Raw genomic sequence first — 21,059 nt, 5'->3', positions numbered from 1 at the left:
CAGTGTAATAAATTTTGTTTGGGGAACTTGCCATTTTTATTACTGCTTCCCTACCATTAACAGTATTTAATACTTATTTTTTATGCTGCCTTGCCTAGCTAGACATATGGCAATGATATAAGTAGCTCGTAGAAGAGATTTAGATACAAATTTATTTTTATTGGAAAAACAGTGCTCTCTATGGTTTTTCTAAGTGTTCTCAATTTTCCTACTTTTCTTTTCAGCACCCTTTAACTTTCATTTTCTGCCAGATAACCGTTTTTCTTCTTTGCTACTTCCTGCTTGTCCGTATTTTGAAACAAACCCAAAACTCTACTTCTGATTGCCCCTTCTTTCTCCGTATTTAGGCTGTGGTGTAATTAATTTTATTTTTCTTCTTTAAATTAGAGTGTAGGGGATGAAGGAGAGGGAGAGAAGAAATAAGAGAACGGATTATTCTTCACTAGTGCTTTAAGTTTTGGTTTCGTTGCCTACAGTTGTCATTTTGTGTGTGCGTCCTGTGGCATCATAAATTGTATGTGAGGTAAAATTGTGGCTACCAGAGGATGGAGGGCGTAAGATTGATGCTGTTTAAGGTGACAAACTTGTAATGCGTAGTAAATAAGCCGTAGAGATCTAATGCACAGTATATTGAATACAGACAATAATATTGTACTGTAATTATGTAATGTGATGAATATCGTTACATTGGCAATCATGTTACAATATATAAATATGTCACAGTAATGTACTGTACACCTTAAACTTACATGACGTTACGTGTCAAATTTATTCAGTAAAAAACCCTGTATGTAGGGAACATGACCTATAAACATACTTTTGCATCTTTTTGTTTTTCAAGCAGTTTTGTTGAAGTGTAATTGGCATATAGTAGAATACCTATTTAGAGTGTACATTTGGATAAGTTTGACATATGCATACATCTGTGAAGCCATCACCACAGTCAAGATAGTGAACCTATCCATCACCCCCTAAAGTTTCCTCATGCCTCTTTGAAATCCCTCTCTCCCACCCTTCCCTTTTTGTTTCCCTAACCATAGGCAAACCGCTGGTCAGCTTTCTATCACTATACGTTAATTCACATTTCCTATAATTTCATGTAAATGGAATAATGCAGTATGTACTCTCTCTCTCTCTCTCTCTTTTAAAATCTAGATTCTTTCACTCAGCATAATTAGAGGTTCGCTATGTAGTGGCTAGTACCAATAGTTCATTCCTTCTTGGTGCTTACTAGTGTTCCATTATATGAGTACACCACAAATTTATTGTTTATCCATTCACTTGTTGATTGATATTTGGATTATTTGTAGCTTTTGGCTATTACAAATAATGCTTGTGTACAAATCTTTGAGTGAACCTAGGTTTTCATTTCTCTTGGATAAATCCTAGAAGTGTAATGTCTGGGTCGTATGGTAGGTGTATATTCAATTTTTTGGGAAACTGACAAACTGTTTTTTCCAAAGTGTTTGTACTTCTTTACATTCCCACCAAGAATGTACAAAAGTTCCATCTCCTCTACATCCTTGTCGACTCTTGATATGGTCTGTCTTCTTAAGTTTAGCCATTCTAACAGGTGTATGGTGATATCTCCTTGTACTTTTAATTTGCACTTCCATAATGACTAATAATGTTAAACTTTTTTTAATGTGTTTATTTGCCATCCATATATCTTCTTGGGTGAAGTGTCCATGTCTTTCACGCAATTAAAAAAATTAGGTTATTTGTCCCCTTATTATTGTGTTAGTTTTTGTATATTTAGGATACAAGTCCTTTCTCAGATATGTGCCTTGCAAATGTTTTCTTCAGCCTGTGACTTGTCTTTTCATTCTCTTAATAGTGTCTTTCAAAAAGCATTTTTAAATTTTAAGTCCAATTTATCAATTCTCTTTTTACGGACCGTATTTTTGTTAATGTACCAAGAAATCTTGGCCTAATCCAAAGTGACAAAGGTTTTCTTTTGCATTTTCTTTGAGAAGTTTTGTAGTTTTAGGTTATTATCTATTTTGAGTTGATTTTTTGTGTAAGATATGGATCCAAGTTCACTTTGGAATGTGGATGTCCAGTTATTTCAATACCTTTTGTGGGAGGAACTTCCTTTCTTCCCTGAATTGTCTATTCAGATGATCATACAGTTTTGTTTTTGTTTTTTAGTTTGCTAGTATGGTGAATTGCATTGATTTTGCTTGAATATTAAGGCAGTGTTGCATTTCTTTGATAAAGCCAAGTTGGTCATGATGTATTATCCTCATTTTTATCTTGTTGAATTTGAGTGGCCAACATTTTATTTAGAATATTTGCATCTATATTCATGAGTAATATTGGTCTGTAATTTTCTTGTAATGTCTTTAATTTTGGTACTAGGGTAATGCTGACATCAAAGAATAAGTTAAAAATTATTCCCTCTTATATTTTCTGGGAAAATTTGTATAGAATTGGTATTTATTCTTTAATTGTTTGGTGGAATTCACCAGTGAAGCCATCTTGGCCTCGAGTTTTCTTACTGGCAAGAGCTTGAACTACAAATTCAGTTTCTCTAATAGACGTAGGACTACTCAGGTTACCTATTTCTTCTGAAGTGAGCTTTGGTAGTTTGTGTCTTCAAGACGTTTGTCCATTTCATCTGAACTGTTCAATTTGGGCATAAAATTGTTCATAACATTCTCTAATTCTCTTTTTAATACCTTTAGAGCCCGCAGTGATTCTGCAGTCACCTGTATCATTCCTGACATTAGTAATTTGTGTTTTCTCTCTTTTATTTCCTAGCTAGATTATTCTGGCTAGATTTACCAATTTTATTGATTATCTCAAAGAACTCATTTTGGATTCATTTATTTTCTCTATTTCATTGATTTCTGCTCTGATCTTTATTTTTTCCTGCTCTTCCACTTCATTGGGTTTAATTTACTTTTTTTTCCTGGCTCTTGAAGGTGGAAAGTGGAGTCATTGTTTTAAGACCTTTCTTCTTTTCTGGTATAGGTGTTTAGTGGTATAAATTTACTCCCCAAATATGCTTTATTAACATCCCTTAAATTCTGGTATGTTGTATTTTTATTTTCATTCATTTCAAAATACTTTCTAATTTCCCTTTCTTTGGGGTTTTCCAGATGTCTCCCCGTTACTGATTTCTAATTTAATTTTTATTGTAATCAGAGAAATAACCTGTATAAATTGAACCCTTTTAAATTTATTGAGATTTGTTTCGTGGTCCAGAACATGGTTTATCTTGATTAATGTTCCATGTGCACTGGGAAAGAATGTGTTTTCTGTTGCTTTTAGATGGAGTGTCATTTAGGTGAAGGACACACCAGTTAGGTCAATTTGGTTGATAGCTGTGTTCAGATCTTCTGTGTCCCAGCTGATTTTCTGTATACTTGTTCTATCACTTATTGAGCCTGAGAGTTATGTAAATCTCTGACCATAGTTGTGGATTTGTCTGTTTCTCTATGTAGTTCCATCAATTTTTTTTTTTTTTTGAGGAAGATTAGCCCTGAGCTAACTGCTGCCAGTCCTCCTCTTTTCGCTGAGGGAGACTGGCCCTGAGCTAACATTCATACCCATCTTCCTCTACTTGATACGTGGGACGCCTACCACAGCATGGCGTGCTGAGCGGTGCCACGTCCACACCTGGGATCTGAACCGGCAAACCCTGGGCCGCCGAAGTGGAACATGTGCACGTAACTGCTGCACCACCGGGCCGGCCCCATAGTTCCATCAATTTTTGCTTCATATATTTTGAAGCTCCTGTTATTAGATCCATTAGCGTTTAGGATTGTTATGTCTTCGTGATGAATTAACCTCTATATCAATATGAAATGACCTCCTTTATCCCTGCCATTTTTCTTGGCTTTTGCATAAGTTTTAAATTTTTTTATATGTGTATCTTTGATTTTTTTTTCAAATATTCGAGGAAAAGTTTCTGGGTTACATGTTTTAAACCGTGTAAAGGTTTTCAATATCTTGCCAGATTGTCCTCCAGAAAGGCTGTACAGATTGATACTTGTCTCAGCGTTCTTTAAGTGTTTATGTATAGAGTTCAGAGATTTGCTCTTTTAAAATTTAAGATACGTGTAAGGGTTGACTGAACTGTAGCATTCTGTTGACCACAGGAAAAAATATACTACCATTTAGATAATCTGTTTTGTAGAAGACTAAAATGATGTGGATATTTTTTAAGTTGTCATCAATTTTATTTCGTATCTCTCTTTTATTGTTTCATAGTTGTAACTAAAAATGGATATTGCACTTTTATAATAGAGTTGTCAGAAGAGAGGATTTGATTTCTTTAAGTTTGTTTAATCTTTTCCATATATTTTTTGTGGCATCTTCAGTTAATATCCTAGAGGTGATTTGCAAAATTTTATGCTTATATTTGGTTGCATAGAATGTTTGACTTTAAATAAGATAATGTGTGGAAGGAAATTTTATATATAAAATCTGATGTTTGTAAAGTTACTTTTCCAAGATTTAATGTGAAATTCTTTGTGCTTAGATCTGATAGGGATTTGCGGCTGCTTCAACTTTGATAGGGCCTGGTGCAGATAGCACTTAATAAAGTAATTGACTTGAATTATGAATCTTTTTGATATGTAATAGTATTTCCTAGGGAAGTTTTACACGTTAACTAAGAAAAGCACAACATATTTAATATCCTTTTATAAAAAATGAAAGGAAAGAGAGATGCCCTGTTCGGATTCATCTGGTAATTCTGAGCTGTCCTTTTCATACAGGAGTCTTCCGGAGCCTCTTATGACCTATGAGTTACATGGAGATTTCATTGTCCCAGCCAGTAAGTACTATATAGAGGTGCATAGAAACAGTTTTGTGGTTGATAGTGTGTATAAACTAAAATTTCCACATGAAAAATTTAACTTAATGTCGTAATCTGTGCTAAAAATAGAAATCACTTTAGAAGATGTTTGGTTTCTTTCTCCTTTTAGAAGGTGAAAAGGGATCGTTACTATATTCATTCATTCTTTCACAAATATTTACTGCCTACTGTGTGCTGGGCACTTGTGGATACTGGATATGTAGAGCTATGAAAGGATTTCTGCCTCCAGGAGCCAATTCTCTGGCAAATATTGGAGCATAAACACCTCTCACTATAGCATGAAATATATAATGGCTTGAGCAAAATGCTGTGGGAACAAGAAATATTTAACTTGTAGAAGGTTGGGAGATTAACAGATTTGGAGAGATTAGCAGGTTGGAAATAGCTTCACATGGAAAGATATTTAGATGGAAATTACAGGCAGAAGGAATATTGTGAGATAATGCCAAAAGCCCACACGATATTTGAAAGAGAGTGAATTATATGTGATAAAATGTTAAATGAAAAAGGCCTATAGTTGGCACAATTTTAATTTGTGGTTAAATTTTTTTGTGAGTCACATTCATTTGAAGCTTTCTTATTTTCTGTTATCATACACCTCAGTTTTAATATTCGACACGTCGTTTAATCATCACAGTCTTCTGAAATGGTGTTAGATATTTAATAGTTAAGGGAATGAAGGTTGAGACATGTTAAGTAACTTGCCAGGTTATAGTCGTCTTTATTTAAAACTCCAAACCTCAGTTCCCCTGGCTAAAACCTGCAGTATTGGTTTTCACAGGTGCACTGACAGTAGCTGTAATTGTATTTTCATTTCCTTTTATTTTTTTTCCCTTGGATGTATTCCATAGTTTAATCTGTTGTAAAACTTAGAGCAATCCCTTTGGGTCCTGTGTTACTGCTGCCCGAACATTGCTTTAAGTGTTATCTTCTTGTGAGGTCTTTGCTCCAGCCAGTGTAAAGCTTCCTAGTACGTTGCCGAAAGAAGCAATGTGTAGGCCCAGTTAGACTACACATCAAAAATAGGCTTTTGGAAAAGGCAGAAATATGGTTCCATTCACTTTTGTTTTCATGTGGAAGAGGATTTTTTTAAAGAAGAGAATTTGTGTGATCAAGGAAGTGGGGAAAAGTTTTCTTGGCAAAAACTCGAGCAAATGCTTAGTTGTTTTGATTTCTTCCCTGTGGCATTTTTGGCAAACCAGAGAAAGAGAAATTAAACTCTAGTTGGAGGACAATTGTTTCATGTTGTTCGCCTTGGAGACTGGAAAAAGCAGAAGAGTGCCAATTTTAATCTAGAATCCTTTGAGAATTGGAGGAAGATAAGGTGATTATGGAATAAGGTTTTAAATTACCACAAATTAGTAACTTGTAACTGAAGCCACTTGTGTTTGAAATTCTAATATCAATGCATTTTACCAGATGAAGTCACCCTAAGAGATAAGAACTTAACAAGTGGTAATGAAGTCCATGGTGGTGGGAAATGAGTTTAAAGTCTGTCGAGGCTATCCTTGAACAATGTGGTGGGAAAGATTCTATAAATTTAGAAGGGATCATCATCTTCTAAACTAGTACCTTGTGTTTTGCTTCCCAATGATTTGAATAACAGGCCCATTCTAAAGAAATACTGCAGCTGCTATAATTATTGGCATGTATTTGCATCTAAGTGGACTTGTGGTTGGAATGGGGCCTTTAGTTACCTTATTTAATGAGAAAAAGTACCTGTATTAAATGTGTGTATTTTATAGGCCAACATTGCCATTGTAGCCTTTAATTTGTTATTTGACTCTCTTGTGAGTACCTTCTGTGTACTCACTGTGCTTCTCTTAGGAAAGAGTGTGGAGCAGATCCTCTCCTCTTTTGCATATTTACTTTCAAGTATTGCGTAAAACAGTTGCAGAAATCAAGTGACCAGAATTAGTCTCTCCTTTTGAATAGCTATCTTTTTCCGTTAACAATAGCAGAGATTACCTTGTTTTGCTGAAGTGTCTGTGGCTGAGCTGACTGCTAAAATTATCAAGCATCAAGCATCCGAATCTTTGTACCGCCTCTCACACCAGCATGGAAACTAATTTTTGATTCTTTTCCATCGTGTGCAGTGGTTTCCATCTGTTCTGTGGTGTTGGGATTGTCTCTTCTATCCTTCCTGCTTGAGAGTTCTCTGGAGGTTTCTCCTGGGTCCCTTCATTTTCTCTCATCAGTTTCTTTCCTATAGGGGTCTGTGGAGAACCTGTGAGTTAATTTCTGGAGTTTATATATAAATATGAACTTTTTTTCTTTGTCACCACAAGAGGCAAATTTTTTTGTTCTTCATTCTAAAAAAAAATATCAGTTTGCTGACTTGGTGTTCAAGGTTGAACGCTTTAGGAAATGAAAAAAATTTTTTTTCTTTGAGAATATCAAGAGCGTTAACTAAACACTCTCAGCTCAGAGAGTAAGATAAAATTGCTAAAAGGAACTAGAGACCATCCATTTATGGAGACCACTCCTGGGTTTCTCCTTTGCTGACATGCACAATACTTCACTTTTGACACGGTCATCAAATATGTCGATTTTTTTCCCCCATACCATCCAATTCTTTGACACCAACTGAGTGTCCTACCATTCAGTTCAGTTCGGATTCTGTCTACTTACAGTCAGCATCAGATCCCACAAATTAAGGACTCAGTCCCACAAGACTGCCACCCACTTCGTATACCAGTTGCAAATCCCAGGTTGTCCCCTGTACTTCTGACTGGCTATAAATCAGCGTTCCCACAATCCCCACCTTGGATATGATCTTTTGCTGGAATGGCTCATAGAACTCAGAGAAATACACACTTAACATTTACCAGATTATTATATAATAAAGGACATGATAAAGGATACAGATGAACAGCCAGATGAAGAGAAGCATAGGGTGACGTCTGGAAGGGTCCTGAGCGTGGGATCTTTTGTCCCTGTGGAATTGGGGTGTGCCAGCCTTTTGGCACGTAAACATGTTCATCCACCCGGAAGCTCTCTGAACCTTGTATTATTGGGATATTTATGGAGGCTTCATCATGTAGGCATGATTATTAACTCCGTTTTCCAGCCCCTCTCCCCTCTCCAGAAAATGGGGATTTGGATCTGAGAATTCTAAGCTTCTATTCATGTCTTGGTTTTTCTGGTAACCAGGCCCCCATCTGGGAGCCCACTAAAAGTCACTTCATTAGAACAAAAGGCATTCTTATCACCCAGGAAATTGCAAGGGATTTAGGAGGTTGGTGTCAGATGCTCCTCTCACTCAGGAATTTCTAGAGGTCTTAGGAGCTCTGTGTCAGGAACTGGAGTCAAAGACTAAATATTAGAACAAAAGATTCTCTGAGTGCCCCTGTTTACAAGGGTTTTAGGAGCTCTGTGTCAGGAACTGGGAGCAGAAACCAATATATATGTATTTCTTATTATTTCCCACCGTCCATCTTGTGAGAGAATATAACGAGCTTTTAGTATAGAAATTAGTAAGATGAAAACGCAGTTTACGTGGTCTGTGCAGGAGTGCAAAAGATTGTGCCCACCTGGGGAGGGCTGGTAGGCAGCTACCTGGATGCATTACTGGGTGGCGTTTATTACCTTTGACAATGTTGTAGTCTATGGTTTATCTCTCAGCAGTTCAGGCTCCGAGTCCGTAAGTATTGGTAAGAATTGACCCATGCTTCAGGGTTGGACTCATGTCAGCCTTACTTTGAGAAGGACAACTGAAGCCTGGGTGCCTAATAGGGCATCACACAAGAAATTTCTGTCACCCGAACCAGGACGCTTGTCTTGCTATGTTCAGTATGTTTTCTTCCTGTGATTAAGTTACCTGGGAAGCAAGGTCATAAGCACCAAGTTCTTTAGTCATTTATGATAACAAATATAACTATTATAGGATCCAGGGCACTGGCGTTTGCCTAAGCAGAAGGGTCTTTCCTTGTTGGTTAACCTGCATAGGAAGCAACACAAAATTATGTGGTCTTGATGGGGAAGGACTCAAACCTGGAAATTAAAGGATTGAATGGTTAATGACATCGAGCTATTTTAGCCTGATGTCTACATTTCCCAGTAGATAGGGTCTCTCACAGAAGAACTGGAAGGCTTGATGTCTGTTGACTGAAGCTTTTGTCCCTTGAGAAGTGCTTGGATGGTTACTGCTAATGCTTTCCTAAAATTACAGTGTTATTGACTTAATGGCATTTAAATATTGAAATAATTTAACATTTATCTGCCTGTGTATCTTTGATGAGCTCCAGTAAGGTATGATCATCTCTTTTTTAGTCTCCATTAGTTGGCACAGCATCGTAAGCAGATAGACATTAAGTGTTGTGGATGCTGATTTATAGTTTCACAATTAAAAATGCTTTTGCTGTTACAGTAAACTCCAAATTTCCTGGCATATGTCAGGAATTTGGTGTTATAATTAATTCAATATCCTAGATTTAAAAAAATTATGCCTTTCATTCTTTGTAATTTATATCAATTAAATTATAATGAAATGCATATAGCATAACCAACTGAAGATAATTTGTCTTAGAAAAATGTTTTTGAGTACCTGAAAGTTATTATGTTGTAGCCATATGGAAATGCCCATTAATGGAAAGCTCTGATTAATGTCAGAATAAAACAAAATGGAGAAAAAAGTAGTTTCACTTTAAAAGCCTTACGTCCAAAATTCTTCTTTTTGGAAGAAGAGGGAAAAAGCGGACGTGGAAAAAATCTGTGTGATTTCAAATGAGGTGGGAGTGGACTGGTGGGAGAGGGACTCAAGAAATGAAGTGGAAGGCTTTGACTCTGTTTTTCAAAACTGGTTTTAATATTTTTAGAAATGAAGAACATTGTCCTTAGAGGATGAGGAACTATTTCTCTAGCTTGTGTTTCTGAATAAGTAATAAATCCAAAAGTATTAAAATTAGGTTTTCTTGGGAGAAAGATGATTATTAATGACAAGAAGGACACGAGTTAGAAGTAGCTTTTTAGTACAGAGTTTTCAAAGCCTTTCAGTTTTTGAATGTACAAAATTCTTATCGTAGGCAGTTAGCCTTTTATTCTTTTGTAATTTTTGACTATTTCTCATAGTCTCTGCTTTAATTTTATGTTTAAAGTCAAAGCTGTGGATTGAAAATGTTGTTATATTTTCATTGCCTTCCTTTTTCTTCAGCATTGATTTAATAAGGCATTATCTTGGTTTTAACTCCAGATTAAACCCTTGGTTGTAATTGATCACCTAACTCTTTAGATAGTTGTACCTTTCTTTCCAATGACAAATGTAGTCTGTATCAAAGAGTCTTTTATTTGGTAGTATGATCTCATTATTTGTGTTCTGCTTTATCATATGCCTTTTCATTTCGTGGCCTTTTACTTCTTTAGCAACAACTGTGTCTTGTGTTATAAAAATTTCATTCCTCAATCTCAAACACTGCTATTGGAAATGTGAGCTGGAACAAACTTAACTTTACAAACATTGGACACAACCTTAAATGTTCATAAAATTGATGACATGGAGCTGTATTTAATGATGTGGAGGGATGTCCATGATATAGTAAATGAACTAGGCTGTTTGAACATTTCATTACAAAGAAAGGAAGGAAAACTCAGAAAGGATTAAACCTAAAATTTACTAGCTTATCTTAAGGTGGGATTTGTTATGGGTAATTTTAAGTGAAATTTTTGTTGAAACAACAGAAATATGCACAAATAAATGTACAGCTTAATGAATTTTCACAAAGTGAAGATAGCCATGTAATCAGCCTCCAGATCAAGAAATAGAACATTCTCAGAACCCCAGAAGCCCTTCATCACACCCAGACGGTCGCTATCCATCCCCGTGACACGTGAGCACTTTCCTGACTTCTCACATCATAGGTTAGGGTTGCTGCATTTGAATTTTATATGAATGGAATAATACAGAATATTCTCTTTTGCGTCTGGCTTCTTTTGCTCCTCTTAGGAGATTCATCCATATGGAGAGAATCAGTAGTTCATTCACTCTCACTGCAGTACAGTTTTCCATGTATGAATGTACTACAATCTGTCTATTCTACTGTTGATAGACACTTGAGTTGTTTCAGTTTCGGACTATTACCAAGAACATTCTAGTGCGTGTTTTTTACGGAACGTTTATGTCCATTTCTCTTGGTTATATGAGTAGAATTTTGGGGTCTTGGAGTATGTGTTTGTTCAGCTTTAGTAGATATTGCCAAAGAGTTCTCCAAAGTGGTTGTACCCTTTAATTATTCCCACCCAGTTAGTGTGTGTGACAGTTCCAGTTGCTTCATATTCTTGCCAAAGCTTACTGTTCATTCACAGCTATTCTGATAGGCGAATAGTAGTCTCTTATTGTAGTTTTAATTCTTTTTCCCTGATAACTAACAAGGCTTAGCACTTTTTCGTCCATCTATTGGTCATAGGGATATCCTCTTTCATGAAGCTCTTGTTCCAGTCTTTAGCCTGTTTTGCTTTTTTTTGGGTTCTCTCTCTCTCTCTTCTGATTGATTTGTAGGAGTTCTTTATAGTCTGATTGTATGTTTTTTCTCAACTATGTATATTTCAGATTTTTAGTGACTTTTTAAAATTCTCAATTTTATCTATGTTTCCTAAAATTTTATCAGAGCAGATATTCAATATTTTAATAAGGAAAAAATAAAACTATTATTTTGATAACACAAATTCCCCTTTCTCGATCTGCTTTACCTTCCTTCAGTTTCTTGACTTTTGAACGAGTGGTCTGAAATGCCATTCCCCTCATCCTCCTGGGTAGCTCGCTCTTTAATCTCCCTGTTTTAGTAAAAAGGTAAATTTAGAGGTGTCTAGGCCCCTTCTCCCAGTCTTTCTATTCCTCAGTCTCGCCTTAACTCTCAATAGTACTGGCTACCCGCTTTTTGCAGGTTTCTTCACACTGGACTTTCTGATGACATTGAACCTCCCTGGTCCTCCAGCCTCTTCCTCCTTCTCTGCTTTGCTGAGCGGGCAGTTGGCATCTCCCCTGTATGCCTTTGGAGCTCTTTTCCCCACAGTGCCCTCTGTTAGCTTCCTGAAATAGTTGGGCAGCCTGAGCCATGTGCTGGAGGTGACACCCTTCAGAGAACATTGCCACCTTCATCTCTAAAGCCTCCTGCTGTTCCCAACTACCTGCTAGATATAAGCCCTTGAAGATCACTTCCACCATCATCTTCCTCCTCAAACCAGCTTTGCCTCCTGTGCTCCCATCTGTCAGTGAAACTGACCATACTATTTCATAACCCAGACATGAAACATTGGCCATCTTTGCCTTCTTCCTTCTCACCCATAGCCAGTCTGTGGCTAAATCCTGTCAATTCTTCTTCCATAGTAGCTGTCACATAAGAGTAATATAAACAACAGCAGTAATGCTGGCTAACAGTGATGGAGTGCCTATATGTGCCAGCCACTGGGGCTAGATGCTGTATATATGCTACCTCACTCAATCTCATAATGGCCTTTTGAGATAGTTTCCTCATCTGTAAAATGAAGATAACAGTACTGAGGCCCAGAGAGGTTAGGTAACTTGCTCAAGGGCGCTTAGATGTTAGTGGGAAGCGGTGATTCCAGCCTCTGATTGGAGGCTGTACTGCTTTGCTCTGTTTCCTTATTTGTAGTTCTACCACCCAGCTCCCTTCCTGCCTTATTACTACTTCTTGCCCAAATAGCATTTCCCTGCTAAGTTGCACTTTTCCTCATTCTGATCCATCCTCCAAAAATTGTCAAGTGTATCTTCCCCTAATGTAACTCTATTCACATCCCTTCCTTGCTTTACTTTCAGTGACTAATTTAGAAGCCAATAGTAAAGACAAATTTCTTCAAATCAGCCTTTTTACAGACCAGAGTTTGGCCTCTGACTACGCTTCTATAAACCTGAGGTGCTGTCTCTGAATAGGCTATGTCTTTCCTCAGACCGTTTGCTGAATCTGGAATGTGTCCCTCACCCCCTCAGTTTTGTCCTTCCTTGAAATCTTCCTGGTGCTTCAAGACCCAATTCAGATGTTGCCCATCATGTGGAACCTTCCTGAGCTTCTCCTGCTAGCTCTGTGCACCTCGAAAGTGGTTTGCTACCATCCTTTCTGCTACAATAAACTGAGCACTTAATTCTCATCAGTTCCTTCTTTGATACCCCTGAAACCTCCAGTATAATCTTTAATAGTAAGCATTTTATTGATTTGTTTGAGAATTTTCTATGAAAAACACAATAAAGGGAATTTGGGTACATGGTTATTAAGAGCCATGGCTGGTGATAATTAATTCCAAAGCTTAATGGATAAAGGGAATGTGTTGGTTCCCCAGGGCTGCTGTAACCAAGTTCCACAGCCTGAATGGCATAAGACAACATAAAGTTTATGTCGGTGGGGCTGTGCTCCCTTTGAAGGCTCTTAGCAAGGATCCTTCCTTGCCTCTTCCAGCTTCTGGTGGTTCTTGGCAATCCTTGGCATTTCTTGACTTGTAAACACATCACTCCAATCTCTGCTTTCCTTGTCACCTGTCACTCTCCCCTGTATTTGTCTTCACATCTTCCCTCTTCTTTGTTTTCTTTTAAGGGTACTAGTCATATTGGATTAAAGGACCACCCTATTCCAGTATGATCTCATCTTAACTAATGCCTTCTGCAGTGAGCTTATTCTCAAATAAGGGCACTGTGTTCAGCATGTCTTTTCATTCTGGTGTTTTGACATCTGGGGCCTTACTGAACCTGGGAAGGCCACCCCTCCTGAGGCTAATTCCTAGAGATAAACCTGAGCACTTTTCATATGCCAACTAACCAATTCAGAGCCCGCTTTCCCTCCCCTGACCCCCTCTTTTGGGCTCTTTCACTCCAGGCCAATACTCTCTTGCCCTAGTCCTCCCATGGCCAGGTCCCAGGCAACTCAGGGCAGCCCTTATCCCCCAGAGCATGCTGCAGTAATTCAAACCAGCCAGTCCTAAGCCTGCTTACCCTGCCTCACCTGTTCATTCACCTGGAAACCACAGTGAAGCCTCTTGCCCACGTTTTCCCCTTGTTCCCTCTGCCTCCTAGCTGGCCCTAGTGCTTCCCTGTGCGACCCTGCATGGCTTGCTGTGCCTCCTGTTTGTGGGGCTCTGTGGGTATAAATGTCTTCCTTCATGACAGTCATTTCCAAGTCTGTGTGTCTTACCATAGCAGATTAAAATAAATCCTGGGTACCTTCTAAAACAGTCACATTTTGAGATACTTAGGATTAGAACTTCAAATATCTTTTTGAAGGTTAAAAGTCAGCCTATATCAGGGAATAATCTATGTGCTGGTGTTTTATTTGCGTTCCATTGTGGGGCAGTGACCCAGTGACTAGGCTCCATGTAGCGATGAGCAGACTGGAAGTGCAGCGTGCTAGAAGGAGAAGCCACAGCAGCTCTCTGTTCTTAAATGTCAACCGAGGGAAAGCCTAATTGCAGCCACCCTGAAATTACCTCATAGGGGAGGCACAGAAGATTAAGAATAGGGAGAAGGATGGATTTTCTTTTCCTTCGAAAGGTGGCAAAATGTGTTTAAATTCTCGGTTTGAAGAGTTGAACAGATGAGCTGTTGTAATTGTTGATTTTTAGGAATATATTTGATTCCAAATACCCTACTAATTGTTTTTTTCTTTTTTTAAAGAAAGTGGCAGCCCAGAATCTCGTGTTAATGCTATCCATTTCTTGGTACACAAACTGCCGGAGAAAAATAAAGAAATGTTGGATATTTTGGTGAAACACTTAACAAAGTAAGCCTCTCTTTCTTCCTAGCTTTCTTCGTTTTGCCCTCAGTGCTATGTGGTCTTCTTGGATTTGTAACGGTTGGAACTGGGGCTGTGTACACAATACCAGGGACCACACCTGGAAGGGCAGGCTGGACGTTTGACTCATTGTGTGTGTTTTGGACAAGAGTGTTGAAATATGATGCTTTCATGAAGTCGTATAATTATTTGCTTAACATCACTGCCAGCAACTCGGGGTTTGATTTGAAGAGAAGAGAATATTATACATTTCCCTGTACACAGATTCTGGAAATGTGATTATAAGTCTGTTAGCAAATTTAGCTTGTTTTCATACCTACCTAACTCTAAGTTTGGACATGTCCGTTAAGTTTGTTTATTTTAGAAATAGGTAGTTATTTCATCAGATCTATTCTATTCTTTTTACTGCCTCCGTAAAAACTAAGGAAAAGCTAAATTCAGTGGAGAAATTAACCCTTTCTTCAAATATAAATGACTCCTAGATCACTGTAATGATAGAATTGTAGAAGTGAGAGGAAGCTGAGGAGTGCTATGTTTTAGAACCTTTATTTTACCATAAAAAGAAACTGAAGGCCAGAGGGTATTAGAAACTGTCAAGGGTCCTACAGCAATTCATTCATTTGGTCAACAACTATTTAGTGAGTGCCTTTTTAAGGTGCTAGTGGATGCATGGTTGAATAAGATAGACAAAGCCCCTATTTTCATGAAGTCGCTTCTTTCTAAGAGGGAAAAGACAATAAACAGTTTGCAAATAAAAATATAAAATAACTTCCCGTGATAAGTCATAAAAAGACAACATAGAATGAGGGGTTAGATAATATATATTGGGTGTGGGACTATAAAGAGGGTTACTGAGGAAGGTCTCTTTGCGGATGAGACCTCTGCGTTGAGAACCGAGTTAAGTGGCTGGACTGCGGAGAACAGTTGTCTGGATTGTTCACTGCACAATGGTACTGGGCCAGAAGGGTAGTAGTGCAGGTGTTCTGACAAAGCTCTCTGTGCTTGTGAAGGTAATTATTAAAGAGGTGCTGTGTAGTCTAGTAGTCCCTGGAAGCAAGGGTATAATGATCTGGGAAGAGAAAGGGTGTTCTAAGTAGAGGGAAACAGTAAATGAAGGCCTCTGAGGGACACAAGCTTAGCATATACCTGGAATTATGAAGACACTGTGGCTAGAGCAGAGTGTCAAAGAGAGAGAAGTAGGAGGGTCAGCAGGGGCCTCCTCATGTAGGGTATGTCTGATCCAGTTATTTTAGAGGCAGACATGGCGGACAGTTGAGTCTCTTGCCTTCTTGTCTTTAGGGAGATACAGAGTTGCAGAATACTGTACATTCTACAGTGATTGCCCCTCTTTTAACCCGAGACCTTTCTTTCTCCCTCATCAATATTAGTGTTTCAAATCACTCCAAGCAGAACCTAATGACCGTGGCAAATTTAGGAGTCGTGTTTGGACCAACGCTGATGAGGCCACAGGAAGAAACTGTTGCTGCCATCATGGATTTGAAGTTTCAGAATATTGTCGTGGAAATTTTAATTGAAAATCATGAAAAGGTAAAACTCTCTCTTTTTTCCTTAAGGGAATACCTGTTTTTGGACTTGTCACCGCATGCTGTACAATTATCTTCTTAGATTCCCCTTCTCTCTCTCTCTCTTTAATGATTTTGTTGTTGTGATGAGGAGCTTGGTCCTGAGATGTTCTCACTGAGCTTCTGTCTTCTGATGGAGTTCCATAAACCCGAAGCTTACTTGATAGTCTCTTATCTCACCGGTTTAAGGAAGGAATATTTAATCCAGATGCAAACGAATGTCAGTAATGTAATTGTGGACTGTTTGGCTTTCTCGCTCCCTTCCTTCCTATCCTTGGATTTCTCACTCAGATTCTATTTCTGTAACACAGGGAAAATATTTTTGTCAATCTGTGTCACAGTCTCCCCAGAAAAAAACACATAGCTCCTCCTCTCCCCACAGTTGTGCTAACAATTTCAGGGGACTCACATGCCTCCCAGAATCTGGGGACTCCGGGTTAAGAATCCCTGGTTTTGGGAGCCAGCCCCATGGCCGAGAGGTTAAGTTCACCTGGTCCTCTTTGGCGGCCAGGGCTTTGCCGGTTTGGATCCTGGGTATGGACCTATGCACCACTCATCAAGCCATGCTGAGGTGGTGTCCCACATAGAGGAACTAGAGTGACCTACAACTAGGATATACAGCTATGTACTGGGGCTTTGGGGAGAAAAAAAAACGGAGGGAGATTGGCAACAGATGTTAGCTCAGGGCCAATCTCCTCACCAAAAGCACACAAAGAATCCCTGGTTTAAAGTGAATAATCTCTTAGGTGACATATCTTGTTACTTGATTGTCTGTATTCAAGGGAATACATGATTTTTCAAAATAACAATTGACTCAAGAACTTTGAGATTTGCAGACGCCAGAACAATTCTAGCGTGTGCAAATATCGGTTCCCACTGAAAAGTTAAGCTTGAAACCTGGTGAGAGGTTTTCTTTACCAGTATAGTAAAAGCAGTTGTTTATGGATGTAAGAAGTGTCTGTGGCTTTTTTTGGGTAGCTCGTGGTGAATTTCTGCCTCCTTTTGTGGTCCTGTCAAACTGTCATTAAACCTCATTAGTGTGCACTAAGCTATCCAGACAACTTCATGGAATGATGGCTACAATTCATTTTTAGAAAAAGAGATAATTAGACTACAAGCTTTGAAACAATGTTTAGTAGTGCAACTATCATTAGATTAAATCCCAATTAGAGAACTTTTATCCAATTTATTTGTGAAAATTCTGGCTCTGGGCCTTGCTCTTGGACAAAAGGATCTCCATTTAATGTTGCAGCTTCCTATTTTCCTGTCTTATTTGAAGCTGGGAAGATAAGTGCATTGTTTTTCTGCTGGGAAGTCAATAGTGCTGCTTTCACCTTGTTAACAAATCTTACAGGAATTTCCAAGTGGCATTGGTGAGCGAATTACAATTGTTATGGCAGATGAAACTGGGCCCGCTCTCAGAGATTGAGCTTTCCTGAGCTAAGAGGGCTTTCGGTTTCCCCCTGTCCCTGTCTGTGGCTAGGCTAGAAAATGCGACCAATGTGAACTGAAGCACTGATGTTTCCAACCAAGAAGGGAAGAGGTGGGATATTGAGTTTCTGATTCTTCACTCGGTGCTTAGGTTTAGGTCTGGAAGCAGAGGGTTGCTTGGGGTCGGGGGAGGGGAGCTGATATCTCAGATTAGTTAATATTTCTGAGAACTTAATTTCTCCATTATCTCTTCTTTTCTCTCCATTTCATCCTTGTCCACTTTTGCTCTCACTCCCAGCTCTTTGTTCCTGCTCAGCTGGGCTTCACTTCAGAGTTCAGGCTTTGCTACGAGGAAAGATATTTCTGCTGACAAGGGCGGTTGTGCAGAAAAACTTCATATGGACGTGTGTACCCATATGAGCCACAGGTTTCCTTGACAATTAATCCACATATACCACCTAAAGTTCTTATGTTTGATTTGAATGTGATGAGGGAAGGATATAGTTCCTCTTAGTAAATGTTTGAGAACGAAAAGAAAAAGAGAGAGAAAGTGAGAATAGGAAAAGTTAAAAGGAATAGTCTTGTGAAGAAGAAAAAAATTATAATAATATATAAGGGGGCAGAAAGGAGGGGAAACTAGAGAGGAATTGAAGAGGCCCAGGTAATGTCTTTGAAGGAGAACAGAGAGGGGAAATGGCAGTAGAAGGAAGATGTTTTCTTTTCCTGAGTTACTTATTTTTCCTCCCTAGGAATGTGAAAAATGTTGACTCTGACTAGGAAAGTCGCTAAAGCAGAAGAGGAAACTTTCAACGTATAATTAAAGCAAGAAAGCTCTAGATTAATTTTGGCGTTAGAAAAAGACCCCTAGTTAATCTGCTTTGGAGATCACATTTTCTCCTAGCCTCTTTGCTGTTTTCATAAAATCCATATGTACTTTATAGGAAACTTAATCCATATGTTTTGGCTTCGTTTCCACATAATACATTAAGATGTTGTTTTAAAAGAAGTGTTCGTGAGCCAAAAATATTATTGAAAGTCTTTCTTCCCTTGCAAACCAGAAAATTGCATTTCCCTGGTGGAAAAGAGTACTGTGAAATTCTCAAGGATTTTCAAATTGGGGTTGTGCCTTAGAATTTGTGAGTTTTGCATAAGTTTTGTTCTTAAAGTATAGTTGTTATGGATGAATTCAGTCCATTTGTAATGAGTGCCTGCTCTGAGTCAGACATGCTGTGAGATTTGAGGAAGTAGAGACAGTGAGTCCATAGGGAAAGAAGAAATATCCAATAGTAACTGCAAGATATGGTGAATAAGCTCTCTCAGAGAGATACAGAGAAGGCTACCAAGACTTTAGAGAAGAGTTAATGTCCAACTGTGGGGAACCTGGAAGGTTTCCTGAAAAGGTGGTTTCAATAGGTTTTAAAATGGAGTTTTTGAACAGGTGGAGATGTTTGAAGAGGACATTTCAGGTACGGGGGGATCGCGTAATCAGAGAAACACGGAGAGTAGGTGTGTGTTCTGGGAATGCAGCTCCTGTTGGAACATGGGCGATGGCAGTAGACAAGATTGGAAAGGGATTCGGGCCAGGTGTAGGGAGACTGAGAATGCCACTGTAGGCCTTTGCATTTAATTTTATAGGTACCAGGGCCTCTCATGGTTTTCAAGTAAACTGCTTTAGGAAGCTTAATCTGGCAGCAGGGTTTGCAATAGAAAGTAGAGGAATAAAAGCCCAGGTGAAGGTCCATGGCGTTAGATTAAGCACCTGCTAGTGAGAATGGGGAGTTACAGGATGGAGAGCATCATTTTGAGAGGTGGAATAGACAAAGTCCAGGGACTGGATTGGTGGGGCATCTCAGAGGAAGGGGTATCAATGTTGATGAGGAATCACTCCTGGAGAATATTGATGTCATTTATAATAGGAAGGAAGAAAATGTGTTTGGGGCAGGAGTAAGGTAAGTTTAGTTTATAACATGCTGAATTTTAGTCGTTGTCTAGTTGTCCAGACAACTGGAGATGTGGGGCTCAAACTTGTGAAAGAATCTAGTGGTCAAAAGTTTAATATAAGATGAAAAGGCATGAGATTGACATGAGAAAGTATATATTGGATGCCCATTGTGTTATATGCTTTCGAGCTACTATATGGGGTATTTATCTCATATAACCCTAGTGTTTGTGTGTGTGTGTGTATGTACATACTTAAAAATATATGTTTAAAATAGATATATATTAAAAATACATAAAGTCACCATGGCATATATATGTAATAGTGTCCCTATATATGTATGACATTCTTACTGTGTGCATTATCCCTTTACATGTATGAGAAAACTATAGCATGAAACATCAGCTTGCTCATGGACCCATAGCTAGTAAGTGGCAGTCCTTGGGTTTGGCTAAGGATTGCCTGACCCTAAAGCCTTTGCTTTTCATCACTAGGAGTAGGTAAGAACAATATCCTGAGAAACACCGAGATTTTACTATTAGTGATAAAAGAGGAGCCAAAAGAAACCCAGGCAAGGTCAGTGTCAGGGTGGTCCAGGGGCGTTGTCAATGAGGCCAGGTGCTGTCGCGAGGGGGAGAGTATGAGGACTAGCAGATGGCATGTGTTCTCTCCAGGAGTAAAATGTCTGTTGAGAGCAAGAGCTGAAATGAACTTGTAAGGGCTTAAAGGAGTGAGTGTGCGGGAATGAATGATAATAAGTATGGATTTGCTTTGTGTTTTTCTTGTATGACAGAGAATATGCAGGAGGAAAAGTCAGAACAGATGTGATGGGGGAGGGAAGAACGAGTATGACCCCTAGCACCTGAATTGTGTACAGCTTGCCAGTCACTCTCATGTTCTAGTTACCTGTTAGCTCATATCTGGGGTGGGGAGTTCCTTTAGAGGAACTCAGTTAAACGGGTATGTGAAGACCCTTTCCAGAGTCATAGGGTCTGTTTAAATCGAGCCCCTTTTGCTATTTTATACATTTTTAATGTCATAAAAGAAATTTATATTTATACTGTGACTCCCTCTCATCTCCCTCCAAATCCCCAATTCCCTGAGGGCCCTTGAAGATTCTGAAAAGCCTTTGAGAATCATCAACGAAAACATTACTGTCAGGGTGATTTTTTTTTTTTACTATTTGTCCTATTTTATGTTATTACTTAAATTGGCAATTCATGTGAAGTAAGATATTTAATGTTACTCTCAACCAAATCACTTTACATAATATATAATAATATCATTATAATCCAGGTTATGTTTACCTCGTTAAGGATTGTCATTGGATTTTTGATGTGGTGTGCCGTTCATGGTGCTCTGGGCTGCTCTTAGCTTTGTGCGGTCTTCAATGTGCACTGATGGTCATTGGTTCTCTGATGGTCAGCAAGTCATGACATTTTTTCTAGTATTGGCCTTTATATTTTACAGTTTCTGTGGACCACAAGGTGCCTGGAGACAATCACGTTTTATTTACATAAAGCTTTTCCTTGATGACGGTTCTTATA

At 38.6% G+C, this 21,059-nt stretch overlaps 1 protein-coding gene across 8 annotated transcripts in view; it reads left to right on the top strand.

Annotated features, from left to right (window-relative positions):
* ARHGAP10 (Rho GTPase activating protein 10) overlaps positions 1 to 21,059 on the top strand; it is a 287,552-nt gene that overhangs the window by 182,484 nt on the left and 84,009 nt on the right. For all 8 annotated transcript variants that reach the window (XM_070261551.1, XM_023636457.2, XM_023636458.2 and 5 more), the window contains 3 exons: positions 4,728 to 4,786; positions 14,442 to 14,547; positions 15,948 to 16,107. In XM_070261551.1, the coding sequence (XP_070117652.1) occupies positions 4,728 to 4,786; positions 14,442 to 14,547; positions 15,948 to 16,107 (325 nt within the window). The remainder of the gene's footprint in view (positions 1 to 4,727; positions 4,787 to 14,441; positions 14,548 to 15,947; positions 16,108 to 21,059) is intronic.

This window comes from Equus caballus, chromosome 2 (assembly GCF_041296265.1).
Source record: "Equus caballus isolate H_3958 breed thoroughbred chromosome 2, TB-T2T, whole genome shotgun sequence".
In the NCBI taxonomy this organism is placed as follows: Eukaryota; Metazoa; Chordata; class Mammalia; order Perissodactyla; family Equidae; genus Equus; species Equus caballus.
This window is presented reverse-complemented; position numbering and strand designations above follow the sequence as displayed.